Here is a 16817-nt window from a genome sequence, read left to right as displayed (position 1 = left end):
TGGAATCATCTCACTTCAGACGAGCCATGAGTGTGAAGCTGGATTTCACTGTTTGTGTGCCATATGTTTTTCTATAGCAGCAGAGAAGGTTTGAATAACCTCTGTCATTTTGAGAGTGTGTGAGTTCTGTGGGAGCTATCTGTTCAAGCTTTGTTAGTGCATAGGGCTATCTGACAGACATGCCATGGTCAGTTTACAAAGAGCTGTCAGTTGCAGCGCTGAGAATCAGTAAAAAGTGCACATCTCAGAGCGTAAGTGCTCGGGATGGTGAAAAATATGATGAAAAGAAAGGCACAGAGATTTGGGCTTTTTAACTAATAGCTTCCTAACTCTGCTGCAACTCTGGAGAGGTTTTAGACTGCTCTGTCCACTGTGAACACTTGTCACCAGCTATAATAATACACGCCACACCAAATCAGTGACCCTCTACGGGGCTCTCAGACACATTCCTCTGACAATAGAAAGCCACAGACAAAAATGAAACCTAAACCACCTCCACACTGTTTTTCCCCTTCACTAGCCTCGCAAACACACAATCAACATTTAGCTACAAATTACAGACAAACAGGGCAATTATCGTGTCCACAAATGTTCATTCTATACAAGGAGGCCTTTAATAACATACCCTCCTATTGACAAATGTTCTCACAGGACCTTTAACTCCACATCCTCCTTCTCCTCATTATTGTAGGACAGTGGTTAAAGCCGTAAAGAAGCTCTCCTTTTCATTTGTCATCTGAATGGTTGCCAGCAACAGCTGTGTATGTCCAGGGTTAGGGTAGTTTGCCCCAGAAGTGTTGATTGAGGAAGAGAGACAGAGCAAATTGAAGTGGAGAAGCAACATGAACAGAGGAAGATCTTGTCTCACAGTACTGATGTAAACTCGGTTCATCTCAGTAAAGAAGTATTTTGAGACATCATGTACATCTGAGTAAATTTACAACTGACCTCCAAAGTAATCAAGCTAAACATGGACACCATCAAGATGTAATTACTCTAGTCCCACTCCTGCTTTTGAAAAACAGACGAAGTGACTATCTTAACTACTCTGACCACCACTATAACAGGCTTCAGTGCTTTTGGCCGCAGGCTTTGCAACCACAACCCAACAACACTGATCAAAACGCACACACATACAGTAGATTTCAAAAAGATGCTCTGTAAACTTTAAAAAGCACATTGTATGTCAGAACACTATTCTCCAAATTCTATTTCACAAAAATGTTATTGGGTTGTCCACCCCCCCCCCCCCCCCCCCCCTACAGACCAGCAACAATGACAAAGAGACAAAAGCGCTGCTGACGTGCATTCTGGGATTTAGACAATATTTACACACCCCAACTCTCTTAGATCGAAGATGCACCAGTTTATATACAATTCCATAGGGCATCCTACAGCTATGTCCAGTCTTTTCCAGTGGATCAGTACTCCCACTCATCTGTCTTCATGTCCAGAAAGCTGAGGATGTTCTGGGCAAACTTGACTGCTTGCTTGCGGGCCACCTTGGTCATCTCGTCGCCCTGTGGGTCGACCGCGTCCAGTGCCAGCAGCTGTTTGGTCAGAAGCTCCTCCAGCAGCATGTAGCTCTTGTCGGCATGCTTGCCATTGAAGCAGAGTACCTGGGCCTGGAGGTCTGACAGGCTGCCCAGGACTATCCACACAGCCCTGTGTTGTGAGGGCTCGTTGGGGCTGGGCTGGCGGCAGATCAGGGCCTCACGGAGGTCCAGGAAGGTGATAACAGCCTGGACCTCCAGCACGGCACGCCGCCGGGCTTCACGGATACAGGGGTTACGGGCTGTGTCTACCTGGTCCAGATGTGTGAGGAGACTCTGGAGCTCAGGCTTCGGCCTGAAGAGGTCGCCCACCCCACAGTGTCGCAGGACCTCCCCCTGCAGCTGGCCCACCCGACCACGCACCGCCTCAATCTGACGGATAGAGTCATTCTGCCCCAAGTCATACCTGAGGAAAGATATATAAAACACAATCACATTTGAGCCAAGTTGTATCTGAAAGCATGTACACACACGCATACTGTATTTCCCTTCTGTATTATTACTCCAGAGCGTTTGTAATTCTAGTAAAGCTGAGTACCTGCGCGTATCGTCTCCCTCTCCCTCCAGGTCCAGGTGTTTGAGCAGGCTGTTGATCTCCTCCACCACCTGTTTGCGGTAGTTTCTGACCGCTGCGTTCCCCGACACGTCCAGGGCATCCAGCTCCACTAGGAGCTCAGTGAGCACGCGGGAGAGGTGGGCACAGCTATCCCTCCCACTCAGCCCCATCAGCAGTGCCACCAGCTGGCTGCGCGCAACACTCACCTGCACCATCACCTGGTTGATCCTCTGCACGGCCACGTGCGTGTCTTCTGACAGGGGAAGGGTCTGCTGGCGCGTGCGACCCTCGATCACGTCCTGCACGGCACACAGTCGTGTCAGGGCCCGGTAGCGAGCCTTGCGGAGGGGCACTCTCCCTCCTGTCTTCACCTGGGTGAGCCTCAGTATCAGCTCCTGCACAGCATCCACCAGCTCATCACTGATCTCTGCTGTGCCCCCAGCCTGCTGAGGCTCCACCACCCCCTGCTCCACCAGCCTCTGGGCCTCCCGGCTCAGCTCCTCGATGGCCAGGCGAGACGGGTGGGTGGCGTTCTCCTCCAGGTAGCGCAACAGTCCCTCTACTTCCTGGGCTGCTCTCTTGCGTGCCCCCTGTAGGTCTGCCCTGCCCTCCGTGTCCACCTGGTCCACTTCCAGGAGCAACTGGGTCAGCTCGCGCTCCAGGCGCCGGTACTCCCGCTCGTTCTTTAGCCCGCTGAAGGTGCACACTTGAGGGCCCAGAGACTGAACCTCCCGCTGGACCTCATAGAGCCTATTCATGGCTGGGTGCTGCTGCTGGCTGCCATGGTCCATTCTCTTCCCACCATCAAAGGGCTTCCCAAACAGGCTGAAAATAAGGGTAAGCGCAAATACATTAACAAAAGTTCAAAGCTGAAACACATTGATCTACAGTCTGATTGGCTCAAACACATTAAGGAAAGAAATTACACAAATTACCTTTACACAAGGCACACCTGTTAACTTTTCTAGGATAGGGGGCAGCATTTTCACGTTTGGATGAAAAGCGTGCCCAGAGTAAACTGCCTCCTACTCAGTCCCAGATGCTAATATATGCATATTATTATTAGTATTGGATAGAAAACACTCTGAAGTTTCTAAAACTGTTTGAATCATGTCTGTGACTATTACATAACTTATTTGGCAGGCAAAACACCGAGAACAAACCATTCAGATTTTTTTTTTAGGTCACTCTTTTCAATGGGAATCCAGATTTCTAAGGGACCTTCCTGCAGTTCCTATCGCTTCCACTGGATGTCAACCGTCTTTAGAAATTGGTTGAGCTTTTTCCTTTGAGAAATGAAGAAGTAGCCATGTTCAGAATGTGGCTCCAGTGAAGTGTACGGTTTGTTAGAGGTGCGTGACCAGAAAGCATGCTACATATTGTTTTCCTCCGGTATTGAACACAGATCATCCCATCTTCAATTTTATCGATTATTTTACGTTAAAAAAATACCTAAAGTTGTATTTCAAAAGTAGTTTGAAATGTTTGGACAAAGCTTACAGGTAACTTTTGAGATATTTTGTAGTCACGTTGTGCAAGTTGGAACCGGTGTTTCTCTGAATCGAACGTGCCAAAATGGACATTTTGGATATATATCAACGGAATTAATCGAACAAAAGGACCCTTTGTGATGTTTATGGGACATATTGGAGTGCCAACAGAAGAAGCTTGTCAAAGGTAAGGCATGAATTATATCTTTATTTCTGCGTTTTGTGTCACGCCGGGAGGGTTGAAATATGATGGTCTGTGATTGTTAGCTCGGGTGCTATCCTCAGATAATAGCATTGTTTGCTTTCGCCGTAAAGCATTTTTGAAATCTGACACGTTGGCTGGATTCACAACAAGTGTAGCTTTAATTTGGTATATTGAATGTGTGATTTCATGAGTTTCATTTTTAATAGTAATTTATTTGAATTTGGCGCTCTGCATTTTCACTGGATGTTGGCCAGGTGGGACGCTACCGTCCCACATATCCCAGAGAGGTCAATTGAAATGCATTCCAGGTGACCACCTCATGAAACTGGTTGAGAGAATGCCAAGATTGTGCAAAGCTGTCGTCAAGGCAAAGGGTGGCTACTTTGAAGAATCTCAAATATATTTTACTTTTTTGGTTACTACATGATTCCATGTACTATTTCATAGGTTTTGATGTCTTTACTATTATACTACAAGGTGGAAAATAGCAACAAAAAACAAAAAAAACATTGAATGAGTAGGTGTCCAAACTTTTGACTGGTACTGTGTGTGTATAATATATATATATATATATTTTAATTGTTCATCCTTAAAATAGGCAAACATTAAGAAAAAAAACAAAGCTCCAGTATGAGGCTTGTCCAATTCCATATGTTAGGCCAGGTGTCCTTGTTCCCATTATGTAATGTTGACCTAAGGCAGTGGCGGTCGGTGCATTTTAAGATGAGTGAGGACAATAGCTAGGTTTAGGCTACTACATGATACTAGAATTGTCCCTACACCCATCATGAGGTTGCTACAACCTAGACTATGATTGAAAGTTTACAACATAGGTACATATGTTGAGAAATGTGACAGACATTGACACATTCAATACCGCTTTGCAAACTCTTGCCTGTATCTAGCTGATCTAGGGTGTAATCATTAGTCCAACAGTTGCAAACAAGAGTTTCTATTGGACAAATTCAGGTATGTTTATCCTCGTTTTGTTTGTTTCCATTTAAGAAACGTTTTTCAACCGAATCAGCAGAACAAAGACACCCCTGATCACACACAAACACAGTTCACTTTCATAGCAGCCACATACAAACAGCATGATCCCTTTGATCGTTGTATAATTCCTTATCGCATCTACATGCTAGCCTCCTCTCACCTTTTTCCTTCACTTGTGGAGTTCAGTGCACAACACATCAGCTGTCTGTGACCAGGCCAAACCTTCATATCATAACTGCTACACCGTTGTCACCATATTAGCTAACGTCAACACAGCTACCAGAACTAACGCATTAGTAAACACACTACAATCATGTAGTAGTGTACAGTCAGCAAGCAGTTTCAAATCAAACCGAATACAACAAGTGTAGACCTTACCGTGAAATGCTTACATACAAGCCCTTAACCAACAGTGCAGTTCAAGAAGAGTTAAGAAAACATTTACCAAATAAACGAAAATAAAACAATTATAAAAAGTAACAATGTAAATGTCAATTTAAATAGTCCGGTGGCCATTTGATTAATTGTTCAGCAGTCTTATGGCTTGGGGGCAGAAGCTGTTAAGGAGCTTGCAGTGCGGTAGCAGAGAAAACAGCATGACTTGGGTGACTGGAGTCTGAAAATTTTATGGGCTTTCCTCTGACACTGCCTATTATATAGGTCCTGGATGGCAGGAAGCTTGGCCCCAGTTACGATCAGCTCCTTTGTCTTGCTCACATTGAGGGAGATGTTGATGTCCTTGCACCACACTGCCAGTTCTCTGTAGCGTAGCAGCTGCGTCATCTGACCACTTCCATATTGAGCGAGTCACTGGTACTTCCTGCTTTAGTTTTTGCTTGTAAGCAGGAATCAGGAGTTTAGAATTATGGCCAGATTGCCAAATGGAGTGTGAGGGAGAGCTTTGTATGCATCTCTGTGTGTGGAGTAAAGGTGGTCTGGAGTTTTTTTCCCCCCTCTGGTTGCACATGTGACATGCTGGTAAAAATTGTGTAAAACTGATTTAAGTTTCCCTGCATTAAAGTCCCCAGCCACTAGGAGCACCACTTCTGGATGAACATTTTCTTGTTTGCTTATGGCCTTAAACAACTTGTTGAGTGCAGTCTTAGTGCCAGCATCGGTCTGGGGTGGTAAATAGACGGCTACGAATAATATAGATGAGAACTCTCTTGGTAGATGGTGTGGTCTACAGCTTATCATAAAATACTCTTCCTCAGGCGAGCAATACCTTGAGACTTCTTTAATATTAGACATCGCGCACCAGCTGTTATTGACAAATAGACACACACACCCACCCCTCGTCTTACCAGACGTAGCTTCTTCTCTGTTCTGCCGGTGCATGGAAAATCCCGCCAGCTCTATATTATCCGTGTTGTCGTTCAGCCACGAGTTGGTGAACATAAGATATTACAATTCTTTATGTCCCGTTGGTAGGATAATTGTAAGTCACCAATTTTATTTTCCAATAATTGCATGTTAGCCAGTAGAACGGGTGGCAGTGGGAGTTCTCGCTCGCCTACAGATTCTCAGAAGGCAGCCTGACCTGCGCCCCCTTTTCCTCAGTCTTTTCTTCACGCAAATGACAGGGATTTGGGCCTGTTCCCGGGAAAGCAGTATATCCATCTCGTTAAAGGAAAAAGCTTCTTCCAGTTCGTGGTGAGTAATCGCTGTTCTGATGTCCTGAAGTGATTTTCGGTCATAAGAGACGGTAGCAGACACATTATGTACAAAATAAGTTAACAACACAAAAAAAACTAACAAAATAGCACAGTTGGTTAGGAGCATGTAAAACATCAGCCATCCTCTTCGGCGTCATCTTATCATCCGCAGTTATATCGGCGGGCCCCAGTGGCCATGAACTTATAAAACCAAAAGCTTACCTTGACTTGGAAGAGTTCCAGTGTTGGATAGCCATAACTAGCTAGCTAACATAGCATCCCTCTCTGTTTGAGCCTGGTGTTTGAGTAGGCTAAACTAGCAAGCTGCATTCGCTAGCTAAGTGCCGCTTAACCAACAAGAACCATGCAGGCATGTCCTAAAAAAAGGCAATACATTAATTCACCTTTCAATGATAACACTAGCATGACAATCATTCAACTCATTACTGAACGTAGGCTATAGATCTAGGCTCAGTGCAGGCTACTATTTCAGCTTTCCAAGACTGTCTAATGAACATCACTGAACTAAGTCTAATTACTGCAACAATAACAACAAAGCTGTCTTAACACCCCAGGTCAGAAATAACCATAATCGAGTTACATTCTTCAGAGAACGTCTGACCTAACAAAAAAAGGGCACCCCACAGAATGAATTCCCCCACTCAAAGATGACTGTTGGCACAATTGTATCAAATAGTCAACATCACTACTTACAAAAACTCCAGGAGGGAATTAATAATATCAAGCTGGCTCCGGTAAGAGAACACACCAGTAGCCTAAATTCTGTGCCATCGGCATCCAGGCTCCAGACACAGCAGATTGGGAGGCTCTCAAAATATTTACTGCTGCTGTTCCACAGTGATGTGTCTGTGATGTCACAATATACAGGGCATTCTTCTCATTCTTAAAGATGAAGTTTGTAAATTCACTCGGTCTATCTACTCCGATTTTAGAGCACTCTCGTCTGAGTAACATGGTCAGAGTGAGGTGTTCTCATTTGTGTCTGAAAGTAGCTAGCAAGTTAGCTTGGGTGCTTGACTGCCGTTGTGAGGTCAGAATGCTCGGATCAACCCTACTCTTCAGCCAGAGCGTCCAGTGTGTGCTCTGAATGATCCGAGAACAAAACACTCTGAATTTACAAATGGACAATCTGAACTCTTGCACTCCAGAGTGAATATATGAATGCACCCAGTGCGTAACTGTTATGACCGTATGTTGGGGATTTTCCAAAGGGGATTATAGTGAGAAAGAGTGCCGATTGAGCAGTCATTATGGGGTTACTAGGGTCCATTTAAACTATATTCAGACAGAAATGTTTTAATTCTGACTATTGGTAACATTGCAATACCATTCAGATAATAAACCCAAATTAGAAGCCTAAAATACTGTCGGTGTGACAGTTTATAGCAGGGGTGGGCAAACATTTAAAAAAAATTAAAATCAATTTGCGGGGGCCTCCCGAGCGTCACTACAGACCCAGGTTCGATCCCAGGCTGTGTCACAGCTGGGATGTGAGTGGGAGACCCATGAGGCGGCGCACAATTGGCCCAGCATCGCCCGGGTTAGGAGAGAGGGTTTGGCAGGCAGAGATTTCCTTGTCCCATCGTGCTCTAGCGACTCTTGTGGTGGGCCGGGCACAATGCACGCTGACACGGTTCTCAGGTGTACGGTGTTTACTCCGACATATTGGTGTGTGGCTGGCTTCCGGGTTAAGTGGGCATTGTGTCAAGAAGCAGTGCGGCTTGGCTGGGTCGTGTTTCGGATGACGCACGGCTCTCGAACTTCGCCTCTCCCGAGTCCATACAGGAGTTGCAGCGATGGGACAAGACTGTAACTACCAATTGGATACTACGAAATTGAGGAGAAAAAGGTGTATACATTTTTTGAGCGGGCCGTACTTTGCACCCCCTTGGTCTATAGCGTAAACCTATCTTTAGTGTTGCCTCAGGAAAGCCATTGGAAAAGGTTGAGATAATTTAGGCCTAGGGTCTATAGTATTACCCTATTCACACACATTTGTCAGAAAGGACAACAAGCAGCCTGTGACGAGGGTTAACAGAAAAATTAAAGACAACAGGCCTCATGGGAGAGAATCAGACACTTAGCCACTAGGTTACTTGTCTTTTGAATTAAAGGCCAATTGCAGTCAAAATTCAGTTGTTCATGTGTTTTATGTCATATTGTACAATAGGTAATGAAACTAACACTGTAAAAGTGTGAAACTATTTGATCAGTGTTATTTCCTGATTGTTTTTCAAGCAGCAACTATCTACATAGGACCTTCGAATCAGCCTGTTTGCATGGGTGGGAATCTCGGCTTTTCTGGTGACCGGCAATTTTTGTACATTTTAAAAATGGAAAAATCTAACAGTAAGATACTTAATTGTTAACCAGAAAGGGAGATGTGACATTGTGATATGACATTGATATAAACCCAGCTGCATTGGGCAATAACAAAGAGGTTTCCAAACATCTCTGCCATAACCGCTAGTTTTTATTTTTCCCCATCCCCACCCAGACCACTCCAAGTCAGTCCAAGATAAACTGTTTCTCAATCAAGAATTCTTGCTCAAAAGCTACTTTTGGCCATTTTAATGGAAATCCATTACAATGAGGAACTTAATTGTTACCCAGAAATAGCTGCATTTGGGCCTTTAATATAATCAGACACAGTAGTTAGAAAGACCATCTCAGACAATACTGTGTTGCTATTGTACTTCTATCTAAAAGAATGGTGACGACCATGGGCCGAATCCACTCAATTGACAAGTAGACTTTCATAACAAAATCCTATTGACAGGAGTGCATGATTACACATTACACAACCACTAAAAACATTGTTTATGCTTGGTACGTTGAATAAAACTGCCTACATTTAATTTTGTTGTCAGTTTAATATGAGCAAGGAGCCTAAATAAAACTAAAATGGCTAGTCAAGCCTCCCAGATGTGTAGGGAGGAGACAGACATTGTTATGGCATCCTGGTTTTGGAGAGGGCTCCAATCCAGGACGCTACCAGCGAATGTCCCTTTTCTGGACACAATGGGGCAAGGCTACCTGTGAGGCCAACTTACAAATAAAAAATTGCCTGACAGAGAACACGATCCGAAAGAACATATCAAAATTGAGGTCTCCTTAGAGCTACCAACTTGACTTATAGTTTACGTAGTGTATTTATGTATTGATACCTGTAGTCTAGAATTGATTAACATAGTGTACGGTGATGCTCTATGTCTGAGACCCCATTCCCCAAAAAGCGTTCTAGAACAATCCCTCTTCAAACGCGCAGCAACCCACTGAGCAAAGAATTACAGTTCATACATAATAGTTCTACATACCTAAAAAGGGATTTAAGCATTGTCATTGTAAGCAGACACTCTAATCATTTAGGCTTGCAGTGCTGCCACTATCTCTCAAACAAAACGCATTTTCAATCTGCCAGTTGCTAGGTTCCTGTTTCAATGTAACAAACGCCAGCAATGTCTCACTACCTTCCCAGCTGCGCATTAAATGTCTCACCTTTTCAAAGCGCCAAAGACATTTGCGCACATTTCTAAAGATGTCAGTTTCCATCAGCTAAACAACTATGATCGTACGCGCTGTAGTGTGTAATCCAAATTAATATTGTTTGTCTTTATGTAGCTATGCCGGCTATTTCGTTTTCAATGGCTGATTCTCCTCGGTACAGTACTGACGTACAGCATTAAGCGCTGCGTGGTGTCGCCCCTCCCAAGCACCAATTCAGAGGGTTTGTTCACGCGCGTCATAAACTAGTCTTCAGTGAACTGTAAAACGGGGTCGTGGCCATATTTTAGCAGTTTGATAGTCTGCTATTGTCAACAAGATACGTTGTAACTTGTAATCACTATTAAACACAATTAAAAATACATTTTATTTACATGGGCTATGTCAAGCATTTGACATCTCTACCATTGAACTACAAAAGAAGATCTCTAATTGGCATCTGGCAGCAGGTTGAGCAACTGGTGCTGCTGGAATACCACTATGACAAAGATTCCATTTTCACAACTGTTTCATGCATTGCCAACTTCCATATCCATGAAGAGTATTTGGGAGATAAGCCTGCCTATACACAAAATTGATTAGTTCAGGGGCTTAAACTCATGAGAATATAACATTCCATAATATTCAGACAGAAGTGTATAGCCCTAGAACAGACAAAAATAATTTACTGATGGTCAGCCATGACATGTACAATCTGTAAATTTGGCCATGATTCATAACCAACAACTGGCAACCCACACCGTGGGGACTGTGGAGGATGGTTGGCCACTGAATAAACCGATAACCTGGGTCCCCTACTTATGCAGGGGTCGCGTTGGAGTTTAGAAATCTGCATTTTCAAAATGCAAACCATCAACATATTTGCATTTTAAACACTTTCACTTGCGTTTCATATTGAAAGTCCGTTGTTTTGCTTCAAGAGTGATCAGGCGCATGCAACTATAGTATTCCTTCACTGAAAATACATTAGTGCAGTGGTCACCAACCTTTTCTAAGTCAAGCTCACTGAGTCAAAATGCAAGCCGATATCTACCGCTAAGATTATTTTTTAACATTACTTAAAAAACGTAAGCCTATGCAACATTAACCTATTAAAAACAGTACTGTACCAATGTGGTTTGTGCAGTAGGCTATAGGCCCAATACATTATCGACATATATTGGCTTTGCATGAATTGCCCCGCCATTCTTTATATTTTTTATATTCAATTTCAAAATTTGAGATTGGCTCTATGATTTCACCGGTAATAGATCTGTTGTTGCATTACTTGTGAAGCACAGCTGAGTGAGAATACATTTAAATAATTAGCTTTTTATTTTACTGGGCTGATGGTGCTTGCATCTGATGGTCAGTCTCAGCTGAGGGCAGCAGACTCAGAGTTCGCCTCTAAATGTCCCTCCACTCTCCCCTTCTTTAGCTGACATTGACCAAAAAGGACAATGTCTTCCAGCGGATAGCTTAACTTCACTAGGGTTGGGGGCAGCATTCGGAATTCTGGATGAAATGCATGCCCAAATTAAACTGCCTGCTGCTTGGGCCCAGAAGATATGATATGCATATAACTGGTAGATTTGGATAGAAAACGCTCTAAAGTTTCCAAAACTGTTAAAATAGTGTATGTGAGTATAACAGAACAGATTTGGCCATGCAGGAAGTTTTTTTTGGGGGGGGGGGTTGTAGTTTTCTATTCAATGCCATTACAGTATCCATTGACTTAGGACTCAAATTGCAGTTTCTATGCCTTCCACTAGATGTCAACAGTCTTTAGAAATTGTTTCAGGCTTGTATTCTGAAAAATTAAGTAGTAAGAGCAGTCTGAATGAGTGGACCCTAAAGTGTCACAGAGCTTTTTCATGCACGAGACCGAGTTTCTTGTTTACCTTTTAAAACGTTACTGTCCGGTTGAAGAAATAGCGATTATTTAGGCTAAAAACAACCTGAGGATTGAATATAAACATCGTTTGACATGTTTCTATGAACTTTACGGATACAATTAGGATTTTTTTGTCTTCCTGTTTTGACTGTGTTTGAGCCTGTGGATTACTGAAGAAAACGTGCGAACAAAACAGAGGTTTTTGGATATAAAGAGACTATCGAAAAAAAGGAACATTTATTGAGTAAATGAATGTCTGCTGAGTGCAACCATATGAAGATCATCAAAGGTAAGGGATTGCCTCCCGGGTGGCGCAGTGGTCTAGGGCACTGCATCGCAGTGCCAACTGCGCCACCAGAGTCTCTGGGTTCGCGCCCAGGCTCTGTCGCAGCCGGCCGCGACCGGGAGGTCCGTGGGGCGACGCACAATTGGCATAGCGTCGTCCGGGGTAGGGAGGGTTTGGCCGGTAGGGATATCCTTGTCTCATCGCGCTCCAGCGACTCCTGTGGCGGGCCGGGCGCAGTGCGCGCCAACCAAGGGGGCCAGGTACACGGTGTTTCCTCCGACACATTGGTGCGGCTGGCTTCCGGGTTGGAGGCGCGCTGTGTTAAGAAGCAGTACGGCTGGTTGGGTTGTGCTTCGGAGGAAGCATGGCTTTCGACCTTCGTCTCTCCCGAGCCCGTACGGGAGTTGTAGCGAAGAGACAAGGTAGTAATTACTAGCGATTGGATACCACGAAAATTGGGGAGAAAATGGGATAAAAAATTTTTTTTTAAAAAGGTAAGGGATTAATTTTATCTCTATTTCTGGCATGTGTAACTGTTCTACTTGGCTGGCTACTGTTTGTAATGATTTGTCTAGTGGGCTATGTTCTCAAATAATCGCAAGGTATGCTTTCGCCGTAAAGCATTTTTAAAGTCTGACACCGTGGTTGGATTCACAAGAAGTTAATCTTTAAACCTATGTAAAATATGTTTTGTTTTCTGAATTTTTATAATGAGTATTTCTGTATTTGAATTTGGCGCACAGCAGTTTCACTGGCTGTTGAAGAGGTGGGACGCTACCGTCTCACGTGCCCAAGAGAGGTTAACTCAAGTCGCACCGCATTATTTCTGCCTCATGCACAAATTCATGTTCTCACTCCTGTGAACAGAGAAAGTGAAATATTCCTAGATATAATTTGTATTTATTTATAATAAGATAAGACTCAAGCCGCTAATAATAACAGTGCAAGCCTATTGATACACTTTCCTACTCATTCATTATAACTGCAGTGCGGGTTGTAGCGCAAGTGGAAGTAAAACAATGCTAATTTTATGGCTTATAAGTGTTGACAGTGATGAGTAAAAACATGTCATGGTTTTAAAAGTTTTGAAATCTCACAGTATCAACTTTACTTTAGCTTTATTTTACGCCTGATACATTACTGCAGATTTGGTAATCTGCTGGTTCATCTCAAACTAGACGTAACATAGTAATTAGTATGATATGTTAGGTATGGTTACATAAAACAGGTTGTGAGTTCCAATCTCATCACGGACAACTTTAACATTTTAGCAACGTTTCAACTCTTTTGTATGTTAGCTAACCCTTCCCCTAAAGCCCTTTAACCTAACTACTAACCATAACCCTAGTCCAAATATTTTATTTCTTTATTTAACCATAACCCCTAGCCTAGCAAATGTTAGCCAGCAAGCTAACATTAGCTACCTAGCTAGAATTCGTAACATATACTATGTTTTGCAAATTCGTAACACATTGTACATTTTGCAAATTCGTAACATACAATACGAAGTGTAATTCATAACATACGAAACGGGTGATGGACATCCACAAATTAATACAAACCAAACAACATATCATATTAAATTATGTCTCGAATTTACGCACCGAATAATACGAAATCCTCTGAGACCATCCGATTGGCCAGCGGTAGACCTATAGTGCATTTGTTCTCCAGGAAGGCAGTGTTTGTGCATTCAGACACATGAAATGGTTCAAAATGGGAACAATCTGCCTACCCAGCTGAATCGTATGCACCTACCAACAGCGCGAGATGAATACATAAAAATAGGAACGCAAAAATAACGTTATCCTTGATTTTTTTACAGAAATGTTTGGCAGTAAACTAGAAATGCCGTGGCGATCGACCAATCGGTGACCACTGCATGAGTGCAACACATTCGGCAGAAAATAACTTAATTTTAATCAGATGACAACAGAAGCGCAACGCTATTTGGTTAGCAGCCACACAAGTAAACGAGCTTAGCCTACAATGAAAAGGCAAGATTTTTTGTAAAAAAGATACATGGCCATCATATTTCTAATGTTTATCATAAAGAATGTAGCCAGCTACATTTTCTAATGTTTAGCTTAAGTTAATCTTGCATTTTACCGGAGAAAAGCAGCTACACATCTCCTTTGTGAATTATCATTCGAGTGGAGAAATGCAACTGAAGCACAAAATTAGTCTGATGCCGAGCAGAAATTACAATAAGAAACATTTTAGATTTGCGTTTACAAAACACAGAAAAATATCTTGCCATTTTCTTTGCCTGAAAAACACAACATTTTGCATTAACGAGACCCACGCTATGGTGTGTAATTTCATATTTAGCCAATATTTGTAACATGCTGAGCCTGAATAGGTCCCGGGTGTCTTCTTCGTTGGCTGCCTACTGAATGTGAGATGGTGTGACCCTGGCCAATGGTCATATTTGTAAACACTATGACCAGTGGTACAGTGGAGGGTAAATGCACCACGGTCAGCTTAAGCCACCTATTTTTCTGCAACTACATCACTAACTGTGACCTTATAGCTAGCCCCTATCTCAAAGGATCATCTACAGGCCTATTAGACCTCAATCTGAGGCACCTGGGGGGGGGGGGGGGGGGGGTTCTTTCCCCCCTTAGAATAGTTCATAATCATGGGTCGTGTTCAGTAGTACAACACATCCAACTATATTTTCTTATTGGACAAGTCCATGTAGTTGTGAGCAAGAAGTCGCCGCGCGTTCATATTACTAAGTCTACATTTAAGTCACAGGGCCCCATTCGAATTCCTTTCAAATGTGCACTTTTCCTTCCTCAGTAATCACTGATGCCATGATTGGACACTGGTGAACGCAAGGGCTCCACCAGATGACTTTCACTTGCACAGTCATTTCGAAATTCGAATCAGTAAATGAAGGGGGAAGGAAATACTACTTTTTGTAGAGTTCCAACGGGGACCCAGTTGTTGGAGGACAATGAAGCCTCTTTGGGCCAGGGGGACTGCTGGTCAACAAGACCACACTTAGTGCCCCTGAGTCACTGGTCCCCTGACTGACACCATAATGTCAGCCGAAGTGCAATAAATCCACATATATTAATGAAATCATCAATGTGGTGTCAACATTTTTTTGTATTTTATGTACAAGCTAAATGTAGGCTAGCTAACGTCGTAGAAATCCAAACGATGCCAGGTAAATAAATACATTTGATAATAAATACACATAAACTGTACGGAATATATGATAAGCTTACATGCCCGTATTCTTACCTGCATAACCAACGTACAGCCATAGTAGTGAAGAGATGGATACAATACTAAACATTACAACGCACAACCACAAACTGAGGTGTAGATAGCTACTAGCTGGCTAGCAAGACATTTTCACAGGGGGATTGGAATGGGAAGAATGCCCCCGGCGTGACAGGCTGGCCAAGCGGGATCGTAATGATCACCTTTTTGAATATGAAAACGCTTGTTAGGCGTTTAATTCGATACACATGCGGACAATGCAAACAGCTAATATTACACTAGTGCTGCCGCAGACAAAGGGTTCTGTTACATAATTTGACAAAGTAATCCGAGAGCAGTGTGGAATCGGTGTTATACGTTGGTCGTCCAACCTAATTTCAATACAGGAAGTACGTGGACCGTCCTCAGTCACGTATCTTTGCAAGTTGGCCACACCTATAGCTCAGTGGTCACGCACACTAACTAACACAAACTTCGAGTCGGACAGTCGGAGCTCCAGACAGATGCCCGAGTTTCCGCCTTGAACTTGGATGACCATTCAAAACGATTTTCCCTAGTCGGAGCTCGTTTTTTCTCTCTTTTTCCCAGTTGTCTTGAAAGCACTGAAGTCAGAGATTTCCGAGTTCCCAGTTGTTTTGAACGCGGTCTAACGCCAACTATGAAACAAGGGTTGAAACCAGTGGAGGCTGCTGAGAGAAGGATGGCTCATAATAATGGTCGGAATGGAGTTAATGGAATGGTAGCAAACATACCATTCACTCCATTCCGGCAATAATACTCCGTTCCAGCAGTTATTATGAGTCGTCCTCCCCTCAGCAGCCTGCACTTGTTGATAACTAACTCTTATACCTAAACCTGGTAAAGACAAGATATACACTATATAGACAATCTGCGCCCTGAGACATTACTTAATGTAGATTGCAATGTGTTTACCCATGTGATTGCTAACAGAATGAAAGAGGGCATGCCACATATAATAAGTAACACTCATCTGGATTCCTTGAAGACAGGTCTATACATAACAACAATAGGCTTGTCCTGGAACTATTATTACAGGCATGATTGATGATGATGTTTTTTTTAGTTTTGGTGAAAAACGTGTAAAGGTGATTGGAATGTTACATGATAGTATAAATAGATTTAAAGTGAAGAGAGGAATTTGTGTCGCAGGTCACCATTAATGTTCATCAATTCCTTATAAAGGCTAGTCCGAACATCCAACCTTTAAATGTCTATTGATCAAGAACACAGCACAGATTCCAGCAGTACAAAACATTATTATTATAAAAAATAAAAAAAGCTTCTGGTTTACATTTAAATATGACACATTTTAATGAATGGCTATTCATGATCACCCTCTGATTACTGTTCATAACGTACCAGTTAAGTAACGTATTTATGTATTGTAATAACAATATTAAGTTTATGGGAAAGTATTTAAAGT

General features: G+C 42.8%; 1 protein-coding gene across 2 annotated transcripts; it reads right to left on the bottom strand.

Moving 5' to 3' along the window:
• Positions 1-1247: 1247 nt before the first annotated feature.
• On the bottom strand, positions 1248-16009 carry LOC129812981 (BAG family molecular chaperone regulator 5-like). Of its 2 annotated transcripts, none has more exons than XM_055865042.1 (3): positions 15392-16009; positions 2092-2934; positions 1248-1959 (listed from the first exon to the last, which is right to left on the bottom strand). In XM_055865042.1, the coding sequence occupies exons 1-3, from the start codon at positions 15412-15414 to the stop codon at positions 1422-1424; spliced, it is 1404 nt and encodes a 467-aa protein (XP_055721017.1). In that variant the 5' UTR covers positions 15415-16009; the 3' UTR covers positions 1248-1421. The 2 variants fall into 2 exon arrangements, with proteins under 2 accessions (XP_055721017.1, XP_055721016.1); XM_055865041.1 differs by lacking the exon at positions 15392-16009 and adding an exon at positions 9972-10201.
• Positions 16010-16817: the final 808 nt, after the last annotated feature.

This window comes from Salvelinus fontinalis, chromosome 16 (genome assembly GCF_029448725.1).
Source record: "Salvelinus fontinalis isolate EN_2023a chromosome 16, ASM2944872v1, whole genome shotgun sequence".
In the NCBI taxonomy this organism is placed as follows: Eukaryota; Metazoa; Chordata; class Actinopteri; order Salmoniformes; family Salmonidae; genus Salvelinus; species Salvelinus fontinalis.
This window is presented reverse-complemented; position numbering and strand designations above follow the sequence as displayed.

Bases quoted from the DNA above. Each gene is read 5' to 3' on its own strand.
- LOC129812981 (XM_055865041.1), bottom strand. From the start codon at position 10,003: ATGTGCGCAAATGTCTTTGGCGCTTTGAAAAG. The intron at 2,935-9,971 runs GTGAGACATTTA...CCTTATTTTCAG, and splicing joins GTCTTTGGCGCTTTGAAAAG to CCTGTTTGGGAAGCCCTTTG. The intron at 1,960-2,091 runs GTACTCAGCTTT...ATCTTTCCTCAG, and splicing joins GAGGGAGACGATACGCGCAG to GTATGACTTGGGGCAGAATG.